At 44.8% G+C, this 23,343-nt stretch overlaps 1 protein-coding gene across 1 annotated transcript in view; it reads right to left on the bottom strand.

Moving 5' to 3' along the window:
- LOC149447677 (methionine synthase-like) overlaps positions 1 to 23,343 on the bottom strand; it is a 233,712-nt gene that overhangs the window by 142,544 nt on the left and 67,825 nt on the right. The window contains exons 4-5 of the mRNA XM_089652223.1: positions 13,934 to 14,134; positions 10,912 to 11,104 (exon numbers count right to left, since the gene is read on the bottom strand). Of these exons, the coding sequence (XP_089508349.1) occupies positions 10,912 to 11,104; positions 13,934 to 14,134 (394 nt within the window). The remainder of the gene's footprint in view (positions 1 to 10,911; positions 11,105 to 13,933; positions 14,135 to 23,343) is intronic.

The following is a 23,343-nucleotide window of genomic DNA, read 5'->3' as shown; positions in this document are numbered from 1 at the left end:
AGTGAAGGGAATGACCAGAGACTGCAGACAGTGCAGGGAATGACCAGAGACTGCAGACAGTGAAGGGAATGACCAGAGACTGCTGACCTTTGGGGAGGGAGGGGGAGCGGGTACCTGAATTTGACAGGTACCCGCTCCCACTTCCGCGGAGTTGTCCTTCCCTCTTCTTCCCGGGCCGGCTTCTTTGACAGCCGGGTGCCTACTGCGCATGTGCGAGAAGCGCTGCGCTATGTGAATGGCCCGGCGCCTTCTGGGACCTTTCATGTGTCCCAGAAGACACCGGATCATTCACAAAGCACAGCACATGTGCAGTAAGCACCCGGCTGTCACAGAAGCCAGCGCGGGAAGACTGTGCAGCGCTGGAGGGAGGAACAGGTAAGGCCCTGCAGGAGACAACAGCTGAGCGGCCAGCCCGGTATTCTGACATGGTGGCCGCAAAAATACCGGACCGGCCGCTTTATATTCGCTCCATAAGACGCACTGACATTTTCCCCCCTTTTTTGGGGGGGAAAAAAGTGCGTCTTATGGAGCGAAAAATACGGGAATAAACTGTACAGTACATATCACTGCAACCATTTAATGTATCCAGGTGGATTATACCTTGTTCTTTTCAGAACAAACTGAGATTTCATTTGGAGGAAAATGGTATGGAATATCTCATTTTTTTATCATCAAAGAAAGGGTAATGTATTCAAATGATAATGTAAGGAAGAGATTAAATGGATTCACATTCAGGGCCCCCACGAATTGTGCTAGCAAATCCAGTGCTCAAGTCCAAAAAATAAAGATGTCGATCAATTCCACATGGTGGCCATCGACATTCCAGTAGAGGAGAAAGGCCAATGCTCCAATCCCCCCAGGTACAAGTTGTCATATGATGGGGCACATGTAGTTCCCATCGCCACTCCCTGCACCTAGAGGTAGTTGGAGCTGCCGAAAACAAAAACATGCAATGAAATGAAATCCAATAAATTCCAAATAAAACAAATTCCTATTATTCTGTGTCACGTTCCTTATGGAATTTTCCCACCATGGGTACACTTTCCCTGTGTGAAATATTATAGTAACTCTTCATCAAATGATATTGAAATCTGTTACTAAGTAGAATGGTGCCTCTTTTATCTGAAGGTTTTACAATAATGTCCTTTTGTTGTTACATAGTTACATAGTCTGGCTGAAAAAGACAAAAAGTCCATCCAGTTTAACAATTAATAAAAAAAAAAAAAGTTATAATCCTATACCCACAGTGGATCCAGAAACCTTTCTGTGTTTGGAGATTAAATTTCTTTTCCTCCAGACGTAGAGTGTCCCCTTGTCCTCTGTGAGGACCTCAGGGTGAATAGCTCTATACCAAGTTCACTATATGAACCACTGATGTATTTATACATGTTGATCATATCCCCCCTTAATCTCCTCTTCTCAAGAGAGAATAATTCAGTTTCTCTAATATTTCCTCATAGCTGAGCTCCTCCATGCCTCTTATCAGTTTAGTTGCCCTTCTCTGTACTTTCTCAAGTTCCCCAATGTTCTTTTTGTAAATTGGTGCCCAAAACTGAACTGCATATTCCAGATGAGGTGTTACTAATGATTTGTACAGGGGTAATATGATATCTCTCTCTCTGGAGTCTATACCTCTTAATACAAGAGAGGATTTTGCTCGCTTTAGAAACCGCAGCTTGGCATTGCATGCCATTAAGTTTGTGATCTACCAGAACCCCTAGATCCTTCTCCACCATTGATTCCCCCAGTTGTACTCCCCCTAGTATGTATGATGCATGCATATTCTTAGCCCCCAAGTGCATAACCTTACATTTATCAACATTAAAGCTCATTTTCCACATAGTTGCCCAAATAGACAGTGCATTGAAGTCAGCTTGTAAGTTAAAAACATCCTGTAAGAATGTTATTCCACTGCACAGCTTGGTGTCATCTGCAAAGACTGAAATGGTATTTCTAATCCCAGACCCTATATTGTTTATAAATTTATTAAAAAGTAAAGGGTCCCAACACTGAACCTTGGGGTACACCACTGACAACCCTATACCATGCAGAGCATGAATCATTAACCACTACTCTTTGAATACGATCTTTTAGCCAGTTTTCTATCCATTTACATACGGATTTTTCCAAGCCCCTAGATTTTACCTTACACATTAGCCGTGTGTGGAGAACTGTGTCAAACGCTTTTGCAAATCCAAGTATACCACGTCCACCAGATTTGTTTGACAACTTCTGTCTTTCATGAATCCATGCTGTCTGTTGCTTAAAATATTTATTTCCAGCAAGAACTCATCCATGTGGTCCTTTATTAAACGCTCCAGTATCTTCCCAACAATAGCAGTTAAACTAACAGGTCTATAATTACTTGGTAAATATTTTGACCCCTTTTTAAATATTGGCACCACATTGGCCTTACGCCAATCCAGTGGTACTATGCCAGTCATTAAAGAGTCCCTAAAAATTAGAAACAATGGCTTTGAAATGACACAGCTCAATTCTTTAAGGACCTGTGGGTGTATGCCATCCGGTCCAGGTGCTTTATTCTGTCTAAATATTTTTGGAACATATTAATTGTGAGCCAATTGTTGTAATTTCAACAACGCACAGTGTTGTCGCTGAGACATATTCATTGTGCCTCCCTGACATGACATCTTCTCAATGTCCTTTGTAACCAATAAATCCACTTTGGTATTTGTTTAAGTGGGGATTTTTTTTTTAATTTCTTTTTAAATTGCTTCACCAGGAGATTACCTCCTTGTTGTTCTTCACGTCTAGAAGGTGTCCAGACTGGATCATGAGCGGAGGTCGATTTCAATAAAAGATTACAGGGCACTGAGGATGATTACTGAATTGAAGAATGAGTCAAGGAGGACCTTAAGTTCTCCTTCCACTCATGATCCAGTCTCAAGGGTTGGATAATAAAATAAATGAACATCTTAGTTTTGCGGTTTGTCTTTCTGTAAAAGTAGGCCATCCAGGATAGCATAGCATTGGCCTGGCCAATTTAACATCTTTGAGCAAACCGATATCACACCCGCTCATGGGTGTTTTGTATGAATCTTGTGTACATTGTAACATTATTACATAAAAAAAAAAAAAAAAATCTGATGGTGATGTAGTTACATGCAATAGCCTAGCAGCTAAAATTAGATGGTCACTCCACCTTTTTCACAATTCTTTTTTGTTCTATTTCCATTTTTTTGTGTTCTGTTCCCATTCTTAGTCTCTTGTTCTTTTGTTTCTCTCTCCTGTCCCTCCCATGACTTGTGAGGTGGCATTTGTGCTCTCCTTTCATTTTTGTGTCACTTTCATATTTGCAAAAAACTTATTTTGTACTTTATGAAGTTTTTTTATTTTGTCCACTAGATGTCATTGTACATAGTGTTTGGTATCGGGAGTGTCTTTAACTAGTTGTTTAGTAAACGAGGGATTGGTACAAACAGATATCCAGTGACTGTGGTGTCCTCTTGTTACGGGTTTAGGCCCAGAGGATTTGTGCTGCACAGCCTTGGGTTCTGTTTCTAGTAGGGGGAGGAGTATAAACTGAAGGAGACTTCTTTTCTGGCCTACCATGCCAATGGGTGGCAGAGCTTGTGTGGAGGAACAGCTGGCCGCAATGCCCTGATTTAGGCGCGTTCGGTGGCAGCTCTAGGGGATGGGAGACCGCGGCTTGCCCAGCCCATATATAGGCACTTTTGGCTTTAACTGTGAGACGCTAGGGTGCCATGTTTGCAGAGATTGGTGGTATGCTGGTTTGATGGTAAATAGCAAGCTATATTTTTTGTTTAGGAGTTCTTGTTTTGCCTGGTTTACATTTAGTACTTACGGATCCCTTGAAACATATACTGTACATACTTTTGTTACAGTGACCCTACAGTATGTTTAGATGTATAGGGATCCTTATATAATATAATGTACATTTGTGTTCAAAATAATAGCAGTCAGACATCACTAACCTGATCAATCACTGTTTTTGGTAGAAATATTTCTACATGGCAAATTATTTACTAGCAGGTGTAGTAGAGTAATAGAAATCCAATAGACCCAACAGTCATAACATGCATGCTGCTGATTCTGTGTTATTGAATCACTAATTGAAAGGGGCATGTTCAAAATAATATGTGTAGAGTTCTATTAGTGAGGTTATTCATTCTTTGAAAAACAGGTGGAAATTATTGCCCTTATTTAGGGAAGGAAGGCAGCAAATGTTGTACATGCTGGTTACAGTGCATTTCTCTCTGAAATTCTGAGGAAAATGGGCCGTTCCAGACATTGTTCAGAAGAACAGCGTACCTTGATTAAAAAGTTGATTGGAGGGGGGAAAACATATAAAGAAGTGCAGAAAATGATAGGCTGCTCAGCTAAAATGAGCGCAAATGCTTTAAAATGGCAACCAAAACCTGAAAGATGTGGAAGAAAGCAAAAAACTACCATTCAAATGGATAGAAGAATAGCCAAAATGGCAAGGACTCAGCCAACAATCAGCTCCAGGAAAATCAAAGAAGGTCTAAAGTTACCTGTGAGTACTGTTACAATTAGAAGACGCCTATGTGAAGCCAAGCTATCTGCAAGAAGCCCCCGCAAAGTCCCACTTTTGAAAAAAAGACATGTGCTGATGAGGTTACAATTTGCCAAAGAGCACATTGACTGGCATAAAGAGAAATGGCGCAACATTTTGTGGACTGATGAAAGTAAGATTGTTCTTTTTGGGTCTAGTGGCCGGAGACAGTTTGTCAGACGACCCCCCAAACACTGAATTCAAGCCACAGTACACTGTGAAGAGAGTGAAGCATGGTTGTGCAAGCATCATGATATGGGGATGTTTCTCATTCGCATACCAGGGATCATGGATCAGTTTGAATACATCAGAATAGTTGAAGAGGTCATGCTGCCTTATGCTGAAGACAACATGCCCTTGAAATGAGTGTTCCAACAAGACAACGACCCCAAACACACCAGTAAACGTGCAACATCTTGGTTCCAGACCAACAAGATCGACGTTATGGAGTGGCCAGCCAATCCCCGGATCTTAATCCAATAGAAAACTTGTGGGGTGACATCAAAAATGCAGTTTCTGAGGCAAAACCAAGAAATAGAGAAGAACTGTGGAATGTAGTCCAATCATCCTGGGCTGGAATACCTGTTCACAGGTGCCAGAAGTTGGTTGACTCCATGCAACACAGATGTAAAGCAGCTCTCAGAAACAGTGGTTATACAACTAAATATTAACTAAGTGATTCAAAGGAAAGCAAAACCTTCAAACATTTTTCAGTTTATATAGTGAATGTTTGAGTTTGTAAAGAAGAATACAAACACTGCTATTTTTTTTGAACAGTCTAATATTCACTTTTCTTCATTTTTTTTTAGAGAAACAACACAAATTTGATATATTTTTCTTCATGTTTTGATTTGGAATAGAATGTGTAGTGTTCCCAATGCATTTGTGTGTATGGAAATAAAAGCTATTAGAAGGATTTTGAGCTTTATTCACTTTTTGCAACACACTGCTATTATTTTGAACACAACTGTATGTGGGAAGGATGGTTTTGTATGCCACATTTGAACTTAGGGACTCCGCTTAATGTGGGCTTTAACAACTACAAGATGTTCTTTGTAGAACATTTTGCGTTAAAGAGATAAATATGTAAAAAACAGTAGCATACCACAGTTGTAGGACGTTTTTGAGAAGTGTGGATTTTTACTCTGTAAGGATGGCTGTTTTCTAAAATATATAAGGGTAGGTACAGGTGAAACTCAAAAAATTTGAATATCGTGCAAAAGTTCATTTATTTCAGTAATGCAACTTAAAAGGTGAAACTAATATATGAGATAGACTCATTACATGCAAAGCAAGATAGTTCAAGCCGCAATTTGTCATAATTGTGATGATTATGGCTCACAGCTCATGAAAACCCCAAATCCACCATCTCAGAAAATTAGAATATTGTGAAAAGGTGCAATATTCTAGGCTCAAAGTGTCTCACTCTAACCTGCTAATTAAGCCATAACTCCTGCAAAGGGTTCCTGAACCTTTAAATGGTCTCTCAGTCTGGTTCAGTAGGAATCACAATCATGGGAAAGACTACTGACCTGACAGTTGTGCAGAAAACCATCATTGACACCCTCCATAAGGAGGGAAAGCCTCAAAAGGTAATTGCAAAAGAAGTTGGATGTTCCCAAAGTGCTGTATTAAAGCACATTAATAGAAAGTTATGTGGAAGGGAAAAGTGTGGAAGAAAAAGGTGCACAAGCAGCAGGAATGACCGCAGCCTGGAGAGGATTGTCAGGAAAAGGCCATTCAAAAGTGCTGGGGACTTTCACAAGGAGTGGACTGAGACTGGAATCAGTGCATCAAGAGCCACCACACACAGACGGATCCTGGACATGGGCTTCAAATGTCGTATTCCTCTTGTCAAGCCACTCCTGAACAAACAACGTGAGAAGCGTCTTACCTGGGCTAAAGAAAAACAGACCTGGTCTGTTGCTCAGTGTTCCAAAGTCCTCTTTTCTGATGAGAGCAACCTGTGCATCTCATTTGGAAATAAAGGACCCAGAGTATGGAGGAAGAATGGAGAGGCACACACTGCAAGATGCTTGAAGTCCAGTGTGAAGTTTCCACAGTCTGTGTTGATTTGGGGAGCCATGTCATCTGCTGGTGTTGTTTCAATGTGCTTCATTAAGTCCAGGGTCAACGCAGCCGTCTACCAGGAGATTTTGGAGCACTTCATGCTTCCTTCCGCAGATGAGCTTTGTGGAGATGCTGACTTCATTTTCCAGCAGGACTTGGCACCTGCCCACACTGCCAAAAGCACCAAAACCTGGTTCAATGACCGTGGGATTACTGTGCTTGATTGGCCAGCAAACTCGCCTGACCTGAACCCCATAGAGAATCTATGGGGCATTGCCAAGAGAAAGATGAGAGACATGAGACCGAACAATGCAGAAGAGCAGAAGGCCGCTATTGAAGCATCCTGGTCTTCCATAACACCTCAGCAGTGCCACAGGCTGATAGCTTCCATGCCACGCCGCATTGAGGGAGTAATTGCTGCAAAAGGGGCTCAAACCAAGTACTGAGTAAATATGCATGCTTATACTTTTCAGAGGTCCGATATTGTTCTATGTACAATCCTTGTTTTATTGACTGCATGTAATATTCTAATTTTCTGAGATTGTGGATTTGGGGTTTTCATGAGCTGTAAGCCATAATCATCACAATTATGACAAATTACGGCTTAAACTATCTTGCTTTGCATGTAATGAGTCTATCTCATATATTAGTTTCACCTTTTAAGTTGCATTACTGAAATAAATTAACTTTTGCACGATATTCAAATTTTTCGAGTTTCACCTGTATGTTATCTTAATAATATCGAACATATGATCCCTCTTTTCCAAGAAAATTGATTATATTGATTATATTAATTTTCACTCTAATAGTTCTTTTCAAGTATCGGGTCTCTTTGGATCCTATACTAATATATGGTGTTTTTCTTGGTAGAAAATACAACATATATTACAGACTCATGCATTTAACTGTTAGAAGGCTCTACTTAAGTTAGTATTTGGGTATGATCATGTTCCTGTATGTGGAAAATTTTTACTCTCACTCATTCGGCCTCCATAAGTACGAAAATGCGTATGTTTACTACACAAGTATGAAGAATTGTACTATAAATGTATTTCTAGGTGGTATAGAACACATGCTAAATTAGCACGTATGCGTCCATGGCACAGCACAAGAAAAATAACAAAAGCACTAACTTTTTCTCTAGGATTAACCAATAATACACCAAAAATACCTTACATTTCCCCAAAATGGCATTTTTTTTCAAAATATTTACAACTTTCTCTTAAATTTGGTAAATTTAGGTAAAGCAAAATAAGACAATTTCTGAATTTACAAAAAAACATTTTAGGCCTGGTTCACACTAGTGCAATTAATTATTCGACTTCAGTCGTACAGAATCACTTGATAATGATCAATCATATCATCAATCACATTGTTCTCTATGGTGCCCATTCACGTCATTGCAGCACCGTAAGGCACGTTTTTCCATATATTTGAATGAAAATGCACCGAAATGTATGTACAAGCAGTTTTTATGTGCTTTTGCAAGTTAACATTCCTTAACCCCTTCATGACAAGGGTAAAAAAAACCTGGGTAACAAATTCTGACGCCTGAACACAGTTTTGCAATTTTGACATGTATTAGTACGCTAAGGCTCCATGTACACGAGCCTACCCTGACTGTTTTCCCAAGGTCGGCGGTTAAAACGTTCCTATCCTGAACGAGATTATTCCGCGTTCAGGAGAGGGAGGTTTAAACACGGAAGCTCCTAAACTCTGCTAAAAGCCTATGTATACATGGACACATAGGCTTTTATGGAGTTGAGTTTAGGAGCTTTGGCAAAAAAATGGCCAAAGCGCTTAAATTTGAGTTTAGGAGCTGCTCGTGTACATGGAAACTAAAACTGTACAGTACATATCATTGCAACTACTTTGTGTATCCAGGTGGATTTTACCTTGTTCTTTTCTGAACAAATTAAGATTTCATTTGGAGACAAATGGGTAATGGATATCTACTTTTTTTTTAGCATCAAAGATTAAAAAAAAAAGGGGGGATTTTTTTGTCACCCACCATAAAATAGATTTCTCGGAGTTCATTGACGGACACAGCTCTTCTTAAAGTGATTCTGAAGGTTATTTTTTTTCGTGTAAAACGACAAACATGTCTATACTTTCCTACTGTGTTTTGCACAGAGCAGCCTGGATCCTACTCTTCTCAGGTCCCCCACAGAAACAGCTTGCTATAGGGACACCCGCTGTTCCAAGCGTACATTCACACATGGAGCTGCGGTATGGTTCTGCCCCCTCTCTCTCCTCATTGGCTGACTGGCTGTGATTGACAGCAGTAGGAGCCAATGGCTCCCACTTTCTGTCTCAGCCAATGAGGCAGAGACTGGGGACAGCTGAGGCGGTCATTTACATCACTGGATCGCGATAAGGTTTAGGTAGGTATTGAGGGGGCTGGGGGAGCTGCTGCACACAGGTTTTTTTACCTTCAGCCTTTACAACTACTTTAATTTTGACCATAGGGTTATATCATCAACTACAGGAGTGGGTACTAGGCAGAAAAAGAAACTCAGAACCACCTGTGGGCAGTCCCAGCTGGTATAAACCCCCTCTCTGCTATAGGCAATCCAGTTAGTCACAAAGCAGTGTCAGAAGTATAAACTCCAATAGAGGGGTGTGTGATGTATCCTTCAAAACTCAGAGAAAGGGATTTTAAGGTAACAAAAAAAAAATGGTTTTCTCTTACGTTCATTGACGGGCACAGCTCTTCTTAATCTTGACCATAGGAACGTCCCAAAACAATGCTTCAATGAGGGATGGGCAAACCACAAACACCTGCAGCAATCGGGCAAACATGCAACCACCGAAAACAGCCCCAAAGGACAATAAGGATTCGGAAACAATAACCCGCAAAAACTTTGCAGTTACAACCAAGCAACCAAAGATGCAAAGAGCAGCAACGAGGAAAAAAAGTTGTAAAAGTATGCACAGATGACCAGACAGCCACCTATCAGGCCTTAAATACATCCACTGGACAATGGAATGTCCAGAAGGGGCTTAGCACCCAGGCAGAGTGTGCCATAATGAGGAGTGGAGGAGCCAGATTCTAAATGGTGCATGCCAGGGCAATGTCTGCCTAATCCAACAGGAGACAATGGCAGAGGAGTCTGCCAGGTCCACCCCAGGCTTCCATCCAGAGGAGCACCACAGCCCGGGAGGGAGGGGACATGTGCACGAGTGGGTAAGGCTCCCATGACAGAACCTCCTCACTGCTGAAGTGGGGGGCTGTCGGGCAGTGTAGCGCTGTGACAGGAAGTCTGAAGCCTGGTCATATGCGCCCCTGCCGAGGTCCAGGATGGGGCTCAGTCATAGACGACCCAGCGCTTGCCTAAAGGTCTGTACGCTCGCTGGCCAGGCTGGGGTGACCACTGGATCTAGATTAGTCATCCCGTTGCCCAGCCCAGCTGTTTTTTGAAGATCTCTGCAGGAAAAATCCCAGAAAAAAAGTCTATGGAACGAGAGCCTAACTTTTAACCCTTACATTTGACCCTGACATTGAGCCTAACCTAGATAAAACTCGGATCTACCTATTTTTTTTTCAACATTTTTCTCTTCTAGGAGGAAAAAAAAAAATACAATGTATCTTTCTCCATTCAAGAGGATTGATCACTGTGATAGCAAATCAGAGGCTAACACAGGGATCGGGAACTGAGCTTTCCAGTTCCTGAACATTAGTATGGAACATGCGGCACAAGGTAGCGTGCTCCCAACACAACCGCATGTACGCATATATGAGGCCCCATGGAAGAAGACCAATTTCTGTGAGGTCGCATATATATGTACACACAGCAGATAGGGATTAACCAGCATCCAGTCTTTTTCTCCTACCTAAAAATGCAGTGGTGTTGAACACGCAACCAAGGCCCCTTCATGCAGGCGACCTGATCGGGTTCACCTGTCAGTTTTTCAAGCGGACCTGATCCATGGATGGTCTATGGATTCCTATAGACCGGTGGCTGTAATGGACTTGTGTCTGTTTATACCAGCCTACCTCCAATCCGATCTGGTCCGGAAAAAAAAAACAAAAAAAACAGTAAAACACAGAAGGGGCTTTAGCCTGCTATCAGCTGAATCTGGGTCACAGGAGTGCAGAATTAAATGATTTTTGGCCATACTTCTCCTTTAAATGCTCAAGCCTTTTTCAGTTGCCAGACACTTACTGTACCAACATAAAATGATCTCTCAATCTGTTTCACGACAAGTACTCAAAGACCGTTATCACACAAATTCATAGTTGAGGTAGGACTGTAAAAACAACTTTTTCACATATACTTTACCTGTTCCCTCCTCTATGTTTGCTAGGTTCCACATGGTAAGCTTTTCTGTGTGATCTGGTTGGCTGGGGTAACCAAGGGCAGGGCGAATGCCTTTATATCGTATCTTGCGCAGATCATCAACACTCAGATCTTCAGAGCTGCAGTAACCCCACAGTTCTTTCCTGACCCTTTCATGGATTTCTTCCGCAAATGCCTTATTAATAAGCAAAGAGTATTTTCAACAATGCAACATACAGGATCTTACACTGTAAACACATATGAAATTAACACAAACAGTGGCAACACATAAAACAAAAGAATGGGCATTAAATCTCATACAAATATAACACACCATTTTATGCAGTTATTTTTTAACCTGTTCCCGCTGGCCGTATGCATATATTCAGCCTCTCGACAGTTGGGCTTTATAACTGAGAGGCCGCATAAATGTAAATGTTTTTGAGCTTAGAGAACAAGCCCTGAGTGTTCTCAGTGCAATTACCAGTAGGAACCGAAAAGCTACCGATGCCTACATGCGATCGGGAGTTTTCTGATCAGGTGACTGCCAATCACAGCAGTCACATGATCTAAATATGCCTGCCTCCATTTAGAATCTCTTAACCTTTTGCTGCCAGGTCTGTACGTCGTGACGGACCTGACAGCAGGGAATTTTATACACAATCTGGTGGGGCTGTATCCAATGGGATTATGGACAAAACTGACAGGCAGGCTCCTGCCTGTCAGGTGGAAGCAGTTGGATGGCTGCGCTGCCAGCCAATTGCTTCCACAGCCCCCGGTAACTATGCCCCCCTTACATGTACATTCCCGTCATATATCTGGGCTCTGCTTGCCCATCTGCGGGCCCAGGGAGCACCATGGTGGGTGTCAGCAAGTAGATCTCCTCCCCTTCTTTCTGTGACCCGGAAGGTGACATGTATGACGTCACTTCCGGGTCATTGCTGTCACTTTCTCCAGCTGGGATACATCCAGTGGAGCCCAGAGGAGACATTCAGGGTATAAAAGACCCTTCATGTCTCATTAAAGAGAACCGGTCACCAAAAATCATCACATAGGAGACTTTGTGTCAATTTCGTGATGAAAAGAGAAAAGTAAGAAAAATGTTTTTTATTGCAAAAACATAAAAAAGTTACACCCAAGCACATAACATCCCTCCCAAAAAATGTTGAAGGCCCCCCATATATGCATGTATGAACGTAAACATACTCGTCGGGGTACCTACGCATGAAAAAGATACACACATGCGCACGCCAGAGTAAGATCAATAATTCTAGCACAAGACCTCCTCCAAAAACGCTAAACTGATGACCTATAGGGGCTTTTGAAGCATCAATTATAGAAAATATAGGGTACTAAAGTTTGTCACCATTTCATAGACACACACAAATGTATTTTTTGGCATGTTGGATATCCATGTACTTGGTGCAACCTCGTCTTTTATATTTTACCAAAACGTGGGTAATTTATTGCATTTGTTTTCCCTAAAAGTCACTTTAGTGTGTTTTTTGCTGAAATTACCTTTGCGGTAATATCGTGTGAGATAAAAAAAATTGGAACTGACACTTTTTTATTCTCTAGGGTGTTCACTTTCAGAAAATATATAATGTTTGTGGGTTTTGTGTAATCTTCAGGCAAAACAGCAAAACTATTTATTACATCTGGTATAAATAATTAACTGTGTCCTCATATTGGCTTCCTACTATTCCCTGTGCAGCACAGGGAACATGCTTACAATATGGGAGGGGATTACCTAATCAGTTTGCTGCCACTCTTCCTCAGCAGACTAGAGCTGGAAGGTTACATCTCAGAATGTCTTTACTAGAACAGAAAGTACTATCACCCTCTAGACCAGGGGTGTTCAACCTCTTGAGTGAGGAAACATGAGTGATTTGGTAACCGGTCATGAGCCACAGTGAAATTAAATGGTTCAGAATTTGGATTTTTTTGTTTTTGTTTTTTAATACCATAATGAACATTTTCCTCCTGCAGCTGCTGAATGCCAGGAGGGAGAGGATGAGAAGCCTACTTTCAGCGACTGCAGGAGGAAAATGGAGAGCATCAGTTCCTTTACATGCTGCCCATCCTGTCCAAGTGTAAAATAAAATGTGGTTTATTTACTAAAGCTGGAGAGTGCAAAATCAGGCACACTTTTGCATAGAAATCAATATCCTTCCAGGTTTAATTGCCAAGGCATAATTGAACAAGCTGAGGTTAGAAGCGGATTGGTTTCTATGCACGAGTGAAGCCTGATTTTGCACTCTCCAGCTTTAGTAAATAAACCCCAATGTGATAGGGAGGCCACACAGCCCCCCCTGGGAGCATAGGACAGGGTTGTCAATGTGACCTCTGATGCTACACCATTGGTTGGGGGGGGGGGGTATTGGTGGTAAAAACATGTCAAACCACAAATGTAACTGAGCCCTTACTGTCCTAAGACCCCTATGAGGTTCTTTCACACTGACGCGCATACACTGCACTTTTGCAATAGGCATACTAGCACCTATTAAATGATTAACAGCTATTAGGCAGCTTTTACACTTGTCCACGGGTGCAGGGCAGTGCACCTGCGGCTTTCCAGAGAGTGGGCTGTGCTTTTCCATTGGCTCCTATTATATTTTTTGGGTGTGGTGCACTTTCTGAAATTGCACCAAAACTCCTGCATTCAACAAGATCAGTCTGAAAGCATCCTAAATAGTTGTTACCCTTTTACAAGTGCTAATATGCCCATTGCAAAAGTGCAGTGTATGTGTTGTTTAATACACTGACCTTCTCCTCTTCCAATCTCTGCTGGCATCGTTTTCCTGGCTGCTAGAAAGGTCCCAGGCCATTCCCACATCAGAGGGCTCCAAGGGCCACTCCTGCTCTAGACTATGCATTGTAGAATAGGTGCGTGAATCACAAAATGGATAAATACAAATATTTTGGCAGGTAAAACAGTTCATTTGTACTGTATACATTTCAAGTGTGTATTTCACATGCTGTTTGGTGAGAGTTCAGCTTTAGATTGCATCTCTCTATTGCTTACCTCAGCTAGCCTGTCCCCCAGGGCTTTGAGCATGATACTACTGTAGTCATCCCCCTTGAGCTCATAAGCTTTGCTCAGGTCCTCCACACCAAAAATGGCTACTGCAAAAACACCTAGGTAGTCATGTATCCCAGAATCCAGAGGGGGAATGAAGTCAGACAGGCAGTAGTAGGGGTCGGTAGATGTAGAATCTTTCTCTGCCTAAAATACAGAAGATACAAATAAAAAAACCTCATATCAGTTCTCATTCTCACTAGTTAAAGTGGTTCTAAAGGCAGAATGTTTTTTTACCCTAATTCACTTTCTGCACTAATGTAAGACACTTTTTGTAAACAGCCCTCACCCAGCCCCCCTTATACTTACCTGAGCCCAATCCTAATCCAGTGCCTGAAAGCAGTGGCCCTATCAACTCTCTCCTCACTGGCCATGGAGGTAGCAGCAGGAGCCATTAGCTGCTGTCAATCACAGCCTGTGAGGAGGGAGCTAGGGAGAGGCTGAGCTACTCTGTGTCAATGGACACACACAGTGTGGCTCGGGAATGAATCTGCATGAGTGCCTCCACAGAAAGATGCTTGCTAAAGGGGAACTCAAAGGGGGAGGGGCCAGGAGCGCCGACAGGGGACCCATGAAGAGGAGAATTTGGCTACTCTGTGCAAAACCATTGCACAGAGCAGGTAAGTATAACATTGTCAGAACCTCTACGAATTAAAAATTATGACAGATGCTTTCTATGATTCAAATTATGACATATTCTCATACAGATAAAATATCTTCTCAATGAGTTGGACAGATGATCCCTCTGGATGAACCCCACTTTCACAAGTGTGACTTTTTTTTTTAAACTAAAATGACCCTGAAAATCTGTCTCTTGGAGACACATATGAACGGATGCCTGTAGTCCATGTCACAGTGCTACCCAGGCCAACAGCCCCTCACTTTGGTGGAGAGGAGGGTCTGTCATGGAAGCCTTACCAGCACGCTCCACTGTATAGGTAAGTAGATGCCCTCCCTTCTAGCTCTGGATGCGGTTTGGGGCGTGGGTATTCCCTGGGGTGGCTGGGGGGGGTCCTCTCCTCCCTACCCCCCCAGCTTTCCAGGTGATTGGTGCATCTGAGAGCAGGTTCTGGCCGGGTCACGCATTTCGGCTTTCGAAGGTTCCTGAGCCACCCTTTTCTTGTTTCTCCTGTTATGGTCCTCTGTCCTGTCTGCTGCTCTGGTGCCCACGGGTTCCCCTGGGGAACTCATGGGAATTTCTGCCTCCCTGCCAGGTCCTGTGAGCAGATATGTGGCCGACGTGTGGCTCTGTTTGGCTGGTGGCCATGTTTTTGGAGCCATGGTCACCATTTTGCCTGAGACCAAAATGACTGTCCTTGCAGCCTGTGGTGAGCCGGAGGCTTCTCTCTGTCTGCTGGGCAGCCTGTGGGTAGTCCTGCCTTAGTATCTTCTGGGGTCCCTGGTTGCGCACCCCAACTGGTCGTGTGGTCCCTATGGAGTCTCAGGAGCACACATCCCCTCCGGACCCCCTCCTGGAGGTGGCAGGTCCTTTTTGTTCCTGTAGATGCACCATCGCCTGTCCTGGAGCTGTTGGTCTCCCGCATGGAGGTAGTATTCAGAAACAAGGCGAGTAAGAAGCCACTAACCTCCACACCATCACCATCTTCCTGAGCACTGGTTCTGAGCCTGAGTTGGGCTCTGGTTTTGCTTTTTCTGCGGATGCAGATGACGTATCCCTAGATTCCTCGAACGGGGAGGATGGGTCCTCCACCTCTTCACTGTACACGAGGAGGCGCTTGTCACCGTTCTTGTTGATACAGTGTGGGAGACATCTAAAATTAAAGACTCCACAAGGGTGTCTGATATGGTACCTGTCCCCTTTGGTGTGCACAACTGATACCCAGGGCTGCTAAGGTTTTCTTTTAGCCTGCATGTTTTGACAAATTTGTTTAGAAGGCCTGGGGTCATCCAAAGCATCTCGCTAATCGCTTTGCAGTATGTTACCCTTTTGAGAAAGCCTTTCTAAAGAAGTGGACCTCTCCTCCTGTAGTGGACCCTCCTATATCCCGGCATAACATGGCCACAGTGATACTGGTTTAGGAAACCCCCTCCTTTAAAGGACCCTGCAAATCGCAGTAGCCCGGAAGGGCGGAAGCAGCAGCACTCTGACCCATGCTGGCTATGGCCCTGGTATCTCAGACACTGTCCAAATAGGCCAAAGTTCTTTGACAAGCCTTGACCTCTAGCCAAATGCCTCAAGTGTATGTGGAGCTGGCAAAGCAGTTGGTCCTGGGACTAAAGTACATTTTGGCGCACCAACGCGTGGGGCCCGGGTTTTCTGAACACTGGACCAGCCGACCGAGAGTGGATGAGGGGACCATGGAGCATTCCAGACTCGGAGACTGATCACCTCCTCAAGCGGTAAGTGATTTTTTATGTTTAATAATTCCTTACCTGCGTAGTCTGGAATTGCCCAGCGGGACTACTCACCCGTCTGGCTGTCCGTTGGTCAGCAAAGGACAGGTACTTGCCCGGACTTCCTTTGAACCCACCTGTCTGTGTAACGTCATCTACCAGTGTGATATGTCTTGTCTTTTGTGTTGTCTGTGTGTACCAGTGTGATTGGTTGTTGCTGATGCGCCTGTGAGAGAGGGGAGAATCACGGCACAATATTCCTCATCAGGAGTGGACAGAATACGCCCTGATTGGAGAGAGGGTGCTGGGGAACTCGCAGTCGCAGTAATGACGACACGAGGGGACTCGCAGTCGCAGTAATGGCGACACGAGGGAAAAAAACCACAGCCAGGGATTGGTCTTGTAGGGAAGAATTAAAAATTTTACTCCCAACAGGCGTGTTTGAAATACTATGTCATGGTCACACTGTGTATGTGGATTAATGTTTGGTGTACATGAAGGAGAATGGGGATTGGTGAAAGTAGTACAAGTAGTAGTACAGTGACACTTGTATCGTAGCTCCTGATATATTGGTTTACAGGGTTAATGTACATTACTCAGTGGAGCTGGAAAAATAGGGAAGTCACTGGAGGAGAAGCGGGGGGGGGGGGGGGGAGGTGCTGCGTGGGCTCGGTTTAAACCGTCTCACGACACAGCACTCTCAGAACAAGAGAGAGTGACGGCTTTGGGGTTCACCTTAGGGTCCCCGGGAGGGAAGTAAAACAAAATGGGACAGAAACTTACAAAGCCAGAGAACAGTTCATTTGCTTGTGAACTGGTGGAGGAGAGAGAGGGAGGAGAGTATGTAAAAAAGTTGGGAAAGTTAAACAAACTGGGTGGAACATGTAAACGGAGGAAGATTGCAGGCGGGGGATTGGAGGAAACTGTGTAAAGAGAAGAAAGGGCTTCTAATGAAGCATAACATGTTAAAGACAGCAGAAACTTGGTTTAATGTGGCCCGCACCCTACATAAGGAGGGGTGGGTGGAGCAAAAGCTGAATCAGGACGGGGGAGTTGTATATGTATATTACAGGAAAGGAGACACGCTTGGCAAGGCGCCACCCCCCATGATGATGGCCGGTCCTGGAGGTGCGAGGCATGTGGAAATACAGGAAGGCCCCACCCGAGAGTTCAGATTTTTGCATACCGTGTAGTCAAAAACGGATATGTAAGGGGTGTTCAGTTAAGAATCCGGGGTGGGAGGAGATTTGCAAGGGATGTGACCGGAAGCTGACTATGCAACATCCGATGCTTCCAACTCAGTCAACTCCATTTCCGCCTCCGGCCCCGCCCCTTCCGCCCTCATCAAAGATGGCGGCGCCAAGTGAGGCCACTGGAAGCCATGTTGTCTCTGGGCCTAGCACACCGATACATCATACACACCCCTAATGCCTGTAGTACCACCACCAAAACGAACAGAGGTTTCAGACCAATTTGAACTGAAGACACCCACAAAATGGCCGGCAGGAATTTTACAGATGTGGTGACCCCGACCTGTCTGCCAGACAGAAGAGGATGGGCTCAAGAAAAGACAGTGGCCGCGGCAGTCCGTCAGGGCACCCGAGAGGATGATGCTGTTTCCATTTGTTCCCAACGGGATGATCTGTTCTCAGAAGGCCATAGTCCAGAAAGCAAACCACTCATTTAACTTCCCCGAACCACAGAACCCCAACGCCAAAAATTATCTATGTATGAGTCTGGAATGGGAGCAGACTCAGCACCCCATCCCTTTTCTTCCACTCACCACCACAATCCTGTCTATCATGCCCAAGGATCTTAAAGAAGACCATCCCCGCCCGGCGCCCAACCTACCTGATGCTCCTATCATGTACAGTGGGGATCGAAAGTTTGGGCACCCCAGCTAAAAATTTGTATTAATGTGCATTTCAGTTTCAGTTTTCTAGACAACTGCTTAGAAGAACCCATGGTGCTGATTGTTGGGGCAAGGTCAGATGAGTCTGGGCATTTAAAACCTTTGAGATTGACATAACCTGGTCTTCCCAGACGATGATTGAGAACAATCCATTACACTGGCAGGTCTCAGCTTTGCAAAGGGGGCAGTGCATGCTATAAATTCTGCAGGGTGCCCAAACTTTTGCAGACGCCATTTTTTTGTTTTCTGTTATTTTGAAAGTGTAAATGATGGAAATAAAATCTAACTTTTGTTGACATATTAAAAGAATGTCTAATCTGTAATTTGATGCCTTTTGGAGATTTTTTCATCTTTCCTTGGCTTCTTTATGCACATTAATACAAATTTTTAGCTGGGGTGCCCAAACTTTCGATCCCCACTGTATGTGGCCTTCACTCCATCCCAAGCCTCCGCACTGGTCACAACTCTCCCGGACCCGGAGAAACACCCGATGCCTTTTTACTGGCGCATAGCCCAGATCCATAAGACCTATTCCACAGCCTGGAGGGATTTAGTCAGTCTGTGTGAGATCAAGGCTGGGGATGCATATTGGCCTATAATGGAAAAGGACCTCACCAGAGTAAAGCCAAATGAGGACACCACTTATGCCTCGGGAATTTCCTTCTGCGACCAGTTGCAGCAGTGGGCCAGAGAGAGACTGGCGGACCAGGCCACCACGTTGCAGGACTTTACCCAAGACAAGACTGAGTCGGTGGAAAAATTCCATACCAGACTAACACAGGTTTTTACAGACCTGGGATTCAGTGTCCATAACAAGGTACATACCCAAATGTTGGCCTCTGCATTTGTATCAGGACTAAAGGAGTCTGTCCGCAAGGGTTTTATAGTCGCCCACCCGGAATATCGCACCCTTAGCCTGCATATACTACTGCTGGTGGCAAAAGGTCTGGAAGCGGCCCAGACGACCCGGAAGCCGACACCACTCATTTTGTCAGCTGGAGAGCAGGTCCCCAGAAGAAACCCACTTGTTTGCTTCAACTGTGGAAAACCAGGACATTTCAGAAGGGAATGTAGAGCTCCCAGACGTTCACGGCGACTCAATGACTACAACTCAGGGTGGGAAGAGTCTGCAATGCCACCACCTCCACCGCCTCCAGGACACCCACGGACAGGTCCTACCCAAGAACATCTGAACCTTCTCCAATAGGAGAGGGGCAAGCCTGTGTCCATTCCCCTTATGACAGTTTCTTCTCATGGATATTGTGCTAGTGGGCCCCTAGCAAAGGTCACTGTTCCCATTGAGGGACATCCTACACAATTCTTAGTGGACACAGGTGCAGCCAGAAGCGTTTTACAGAGAGAAGATCTACCCAATGAAACATACCTCTCAAACATTGATGTCTCCTGCATTGGAGTAGACGGCTGCCCACAACGCAGTTGGCTTACAAAACCTCTACATATCGGCACCTTACCCAATCTTCTGTCTCGTTTTGTGGTGTCAAACACTTGCCCGTTGAATCTACTGGGAGCTGATGTCTTATCCAGGTTGCAAGCAACTATATCCTACCAACTAGATGGCACCATTCAGCTCTCCACCCCCTTGGGAGAGGAGGACACCTCGGCTCTGTGTTCATTACCACTGATGATGTCTCTACCGGAAGTTTCAGGCCGCCCCTTGCCAGACCATGTAGAACAGGCCTTACAGGAACTGCCACTCACTCTTTGGCCCACCGGCCCTGAGGATATTTGCCATCTGAAAGTTACTCCAGTGTTAGTCCAGCTTAAGCCTGGAGCACCATTGCCAAGGAAGCCTCAATACCCTCTGAAGCAGGCCCAGATGGACGCCATCTCCAAACAAGTCAATATACTTCTGGAAAACGGGGCATTAATTCCTTGTGTGTCCCCATGCAATACACCCCTTTTTCCAGTGAAGAAAAGAACTCCAAAGGGTGAGCCCACCAAATATCGCATGGTTCAAGATCTGAGAGCAGTCAATGAGGCAACTATTTTGGAAACCCCCATTGTGCCAAACCCCCACACCCTGCTTGCAGGGGTACCTCCCACAGCCCAAGTGTTCACAGTTATTGACTTGGCAAATGCCTTCTTCAGTGCCCCACTGGACCCCTCCTGCATGTACCTCTTCGCCTTTACCCATGCCGGCCGACAGTATACCTGGAGAGTTATGCCCCAAGGGGCCCAGAATTTGCCAAGCCAATTTACAAAGGCCATGGCAACCATCCTCAGCACCTGGCAACAGTCACACCCGGAAGTCATAGTGCTCCAATACGTGGACGACTTGCTCCTATGTGCCACCAACCACTCTGAAGGAAAAATCGCCTCTCTGAGCCTTCACCACCTGGCTGAACAGGGCTGCAAGGTTTCCAAGGACAAGTTACAGTGGTGCCAAACTTCTGTCATCTTCTTGGGACATTGCATTTCCCAAGCCACTCGTCGCTCACACCGGATAGAGTACGGGCTATCCAGAATGTCCCAATACCTCAGGGACCAAAAGCCCTGCATGCTTTCCTAGGGTTGTTTCCTATTGTCGTTCCTGGATCCCAAAAGCCTCCATCTTGATGCAATCCCTTAATGATGCCCTGAAATCTGAACCCTTCTTCCTGACAGAAGAAGCTGTACTTGACTTCCATCGCCTGAAAAAGGCCATTTCCACTGCACCTGCACTAGGTCTACCAGATTATGATGAGCCCTTCAAACTCTTTGTCGCTGAGGGACATGCAACAGGAGTTCTGGCACAACGCCATGGGGGTCGCCTCCGGCCTCTGGGTTATTACTCCTGCAGGCTAGACCCGGTTGCACGGGGTGGTCCTTCCTGTCTGAGGGCTGTCTTTGCTGCTCATCTTCTCCTGGATAAAACGGCAGACTTGGTCTTAGGACATCCACTCACACTTCTGGCCCCCCATGACATTACCGCAATACTGAACCAAACCCAACCAAAACATTTATCTGCCGCCAGGCATCTGCGACTGCAAGGCTCCCTCCTTTTACCTGATCATGTCACCCTGGTCAGATGCACCCAAATAAACCCTGCAACTCTTCCTCTTCCGGGGGGGTAAAAGAAACAGAAGAAGACACCGAAGACATGGCACCAGAGGATGTGGCACATGACTGTTTGGAACTTATGCAGGCAGAAACTACACACCTACCAACAGTCCATGATACTCCCCTATCAAATCCTACTCTTTGTGGATGGATCCCGCTTTGCAGATAATGCTGGCACCTACCACAATGGATATGCTGTGACTACAGACACAATGGTACTGCAACTAGACCTCTTCCACCTTTTATGACTGCACAAGAGGCTGAACTAAGGGCTCTCACCAAAGCCTGTGAATTAACAAAAGGAAAGACAGCTAACATTTACACGGACTCCAGATATGCACTGGGGGTTGCACTTGACTTTGACCTAATCTGGAAAATGAGGTGCTTCGTCACGGCAGCTGGGACTCCTGTAAAGCATGAAAAGGCGATCAACCGCCTTATGGAAGCACTGTTACTACCAGCTCAAGTGGCCATACTGAAGGTGAAGGCCCACGGTAAATTGACCACTATGGAAGCAAAAGGAAATCATCTGGCAGACATGGCTGCTAAGCAAGCTGCGGTCAGGGAGCAGGAAGAGGATGAAGAGATGTGCAGTGAGGTGGTGCCTGTGTTAATTCATCAGCCCAAGGACAACCAACTCCAGGAAGCCCAGGATAACGCTTTAGAAGAAGAAAGGAAGGAATGGATACAGAAAGGAGCAGTTGAGGACAAAAGGTTGTAGGTGGTGGGGAAGAAGGTTTTGCTTCCCAGATCCTTATATCCGGCTACAGTGCAGTGGGCACATGGAGCATCACACCTGTCCAAGATGCTAATGAACTCTTTGATCAATAAATACTATGTGGCAGCCGGAATTACGGCTTACACAGACAGATTCTGTAAGTCTTGTGTTGTGTGTGCCAAGTGCAACCCTGGAAGACATGAGAAACCTCCAAGCAAACATCTGGCCAAGGCACTATATCCATTTCAGAGGATCCAGATAGACCATATCCTGTTGCCAAAAAGTGGACGATTTGAATATGCCCTAGTGGTGGTGGATATGTTCTCAGGATGGCCAGAGGCGTTCGCAGTAACCAACCAGACGGCAAGAACCACTGCCAAGAAGCTGCTCACGGAGATAGTCTGCAGATATGGGGTGCCCGAGGTGGTTGAAAGCGATCAGGGACCGACTTTTACTGCCAATGTCACAAAAGAGATCTGGGGGGCTCTGGGGGGGGGGGGTCACACTTCCGTTTCACACACCCTATCATCCCCAGAGTAGTGGGAAGGTAGAGCGCCTGAATGGGGTCCTGAAGTCCAGAATGTTAAAAATGGCCCAAGAGGTAGGCATGGGATGGCTGGACAGTTTGTCTATTGCTCTTTTCAGTGTTAGATACACACCAAGGGGAAGTCATGGGTTGTCTCCCTATGAGATTTTGTTTGGGTCCGCCCCTAGACTGGGTACCTACTATCCTCAACAAATACAATTGCAGTCTGATTCATTGACAAAGTACAGTTGCAAGAAAAAGTATGTGAACCCCTTGGGATTACGTGGAGTTTTGCATGAATTGGGCATAAAATGTGTTCTGAAAGTCATCTAAAGTCACAACAATAGAAGAACACAGTCTGCTGAACATACTACTACACAAACATTAGATGTTGCCATGGTTTAATTGCACATAACATGTAAACATTCACAGTGCAGGGAGGAAAAAGTATGTGAACCTTTGGACTTAACTGGTTGACCCTCCTTTGGCAGCAATAACCTCAACCAAACGTTTCCTGTAGTTGCAGATCAGACGTTCACAACGATCTGGAGTAATTTTGGACCACTCCTCTTCAAAAAACTGTTTCAGTGTAGCAATATTCTTGGGATGTCTGGTGTGAATTGCTCTCTTAATGTCATGCCACAGCATTTCAATTGGGTTGAGGTCAGGACTCTGACTGGGCCACTCCAGAAGGCGTATTCTGTGCTGTTGCAGCCATTGTTTTGTTGAATTAATTGTATGCTTTGGGTCATTGTCCTGTTGCATCACCCATCCTCTGCGGGGCT

This window comes from Staurois parvus, unplaced genomic scaffold (genome assembly GCF_062004578.1).
Source record: "Staurois parvus isolate SC_StPar_1 unplaced genomic scaffold, SC_StPar_1.0 ptg000674l, whole genome shotgun sequence".
NCBI classification, from domain to species: Eukaryota; Metazoa; Chordata; class Amphibia; order Anura; family Ranidae; genus Staurois; species Staurois parvus.
This window is presented reverse-complemented; position numbering and strand designations above follow the sequence as displayed.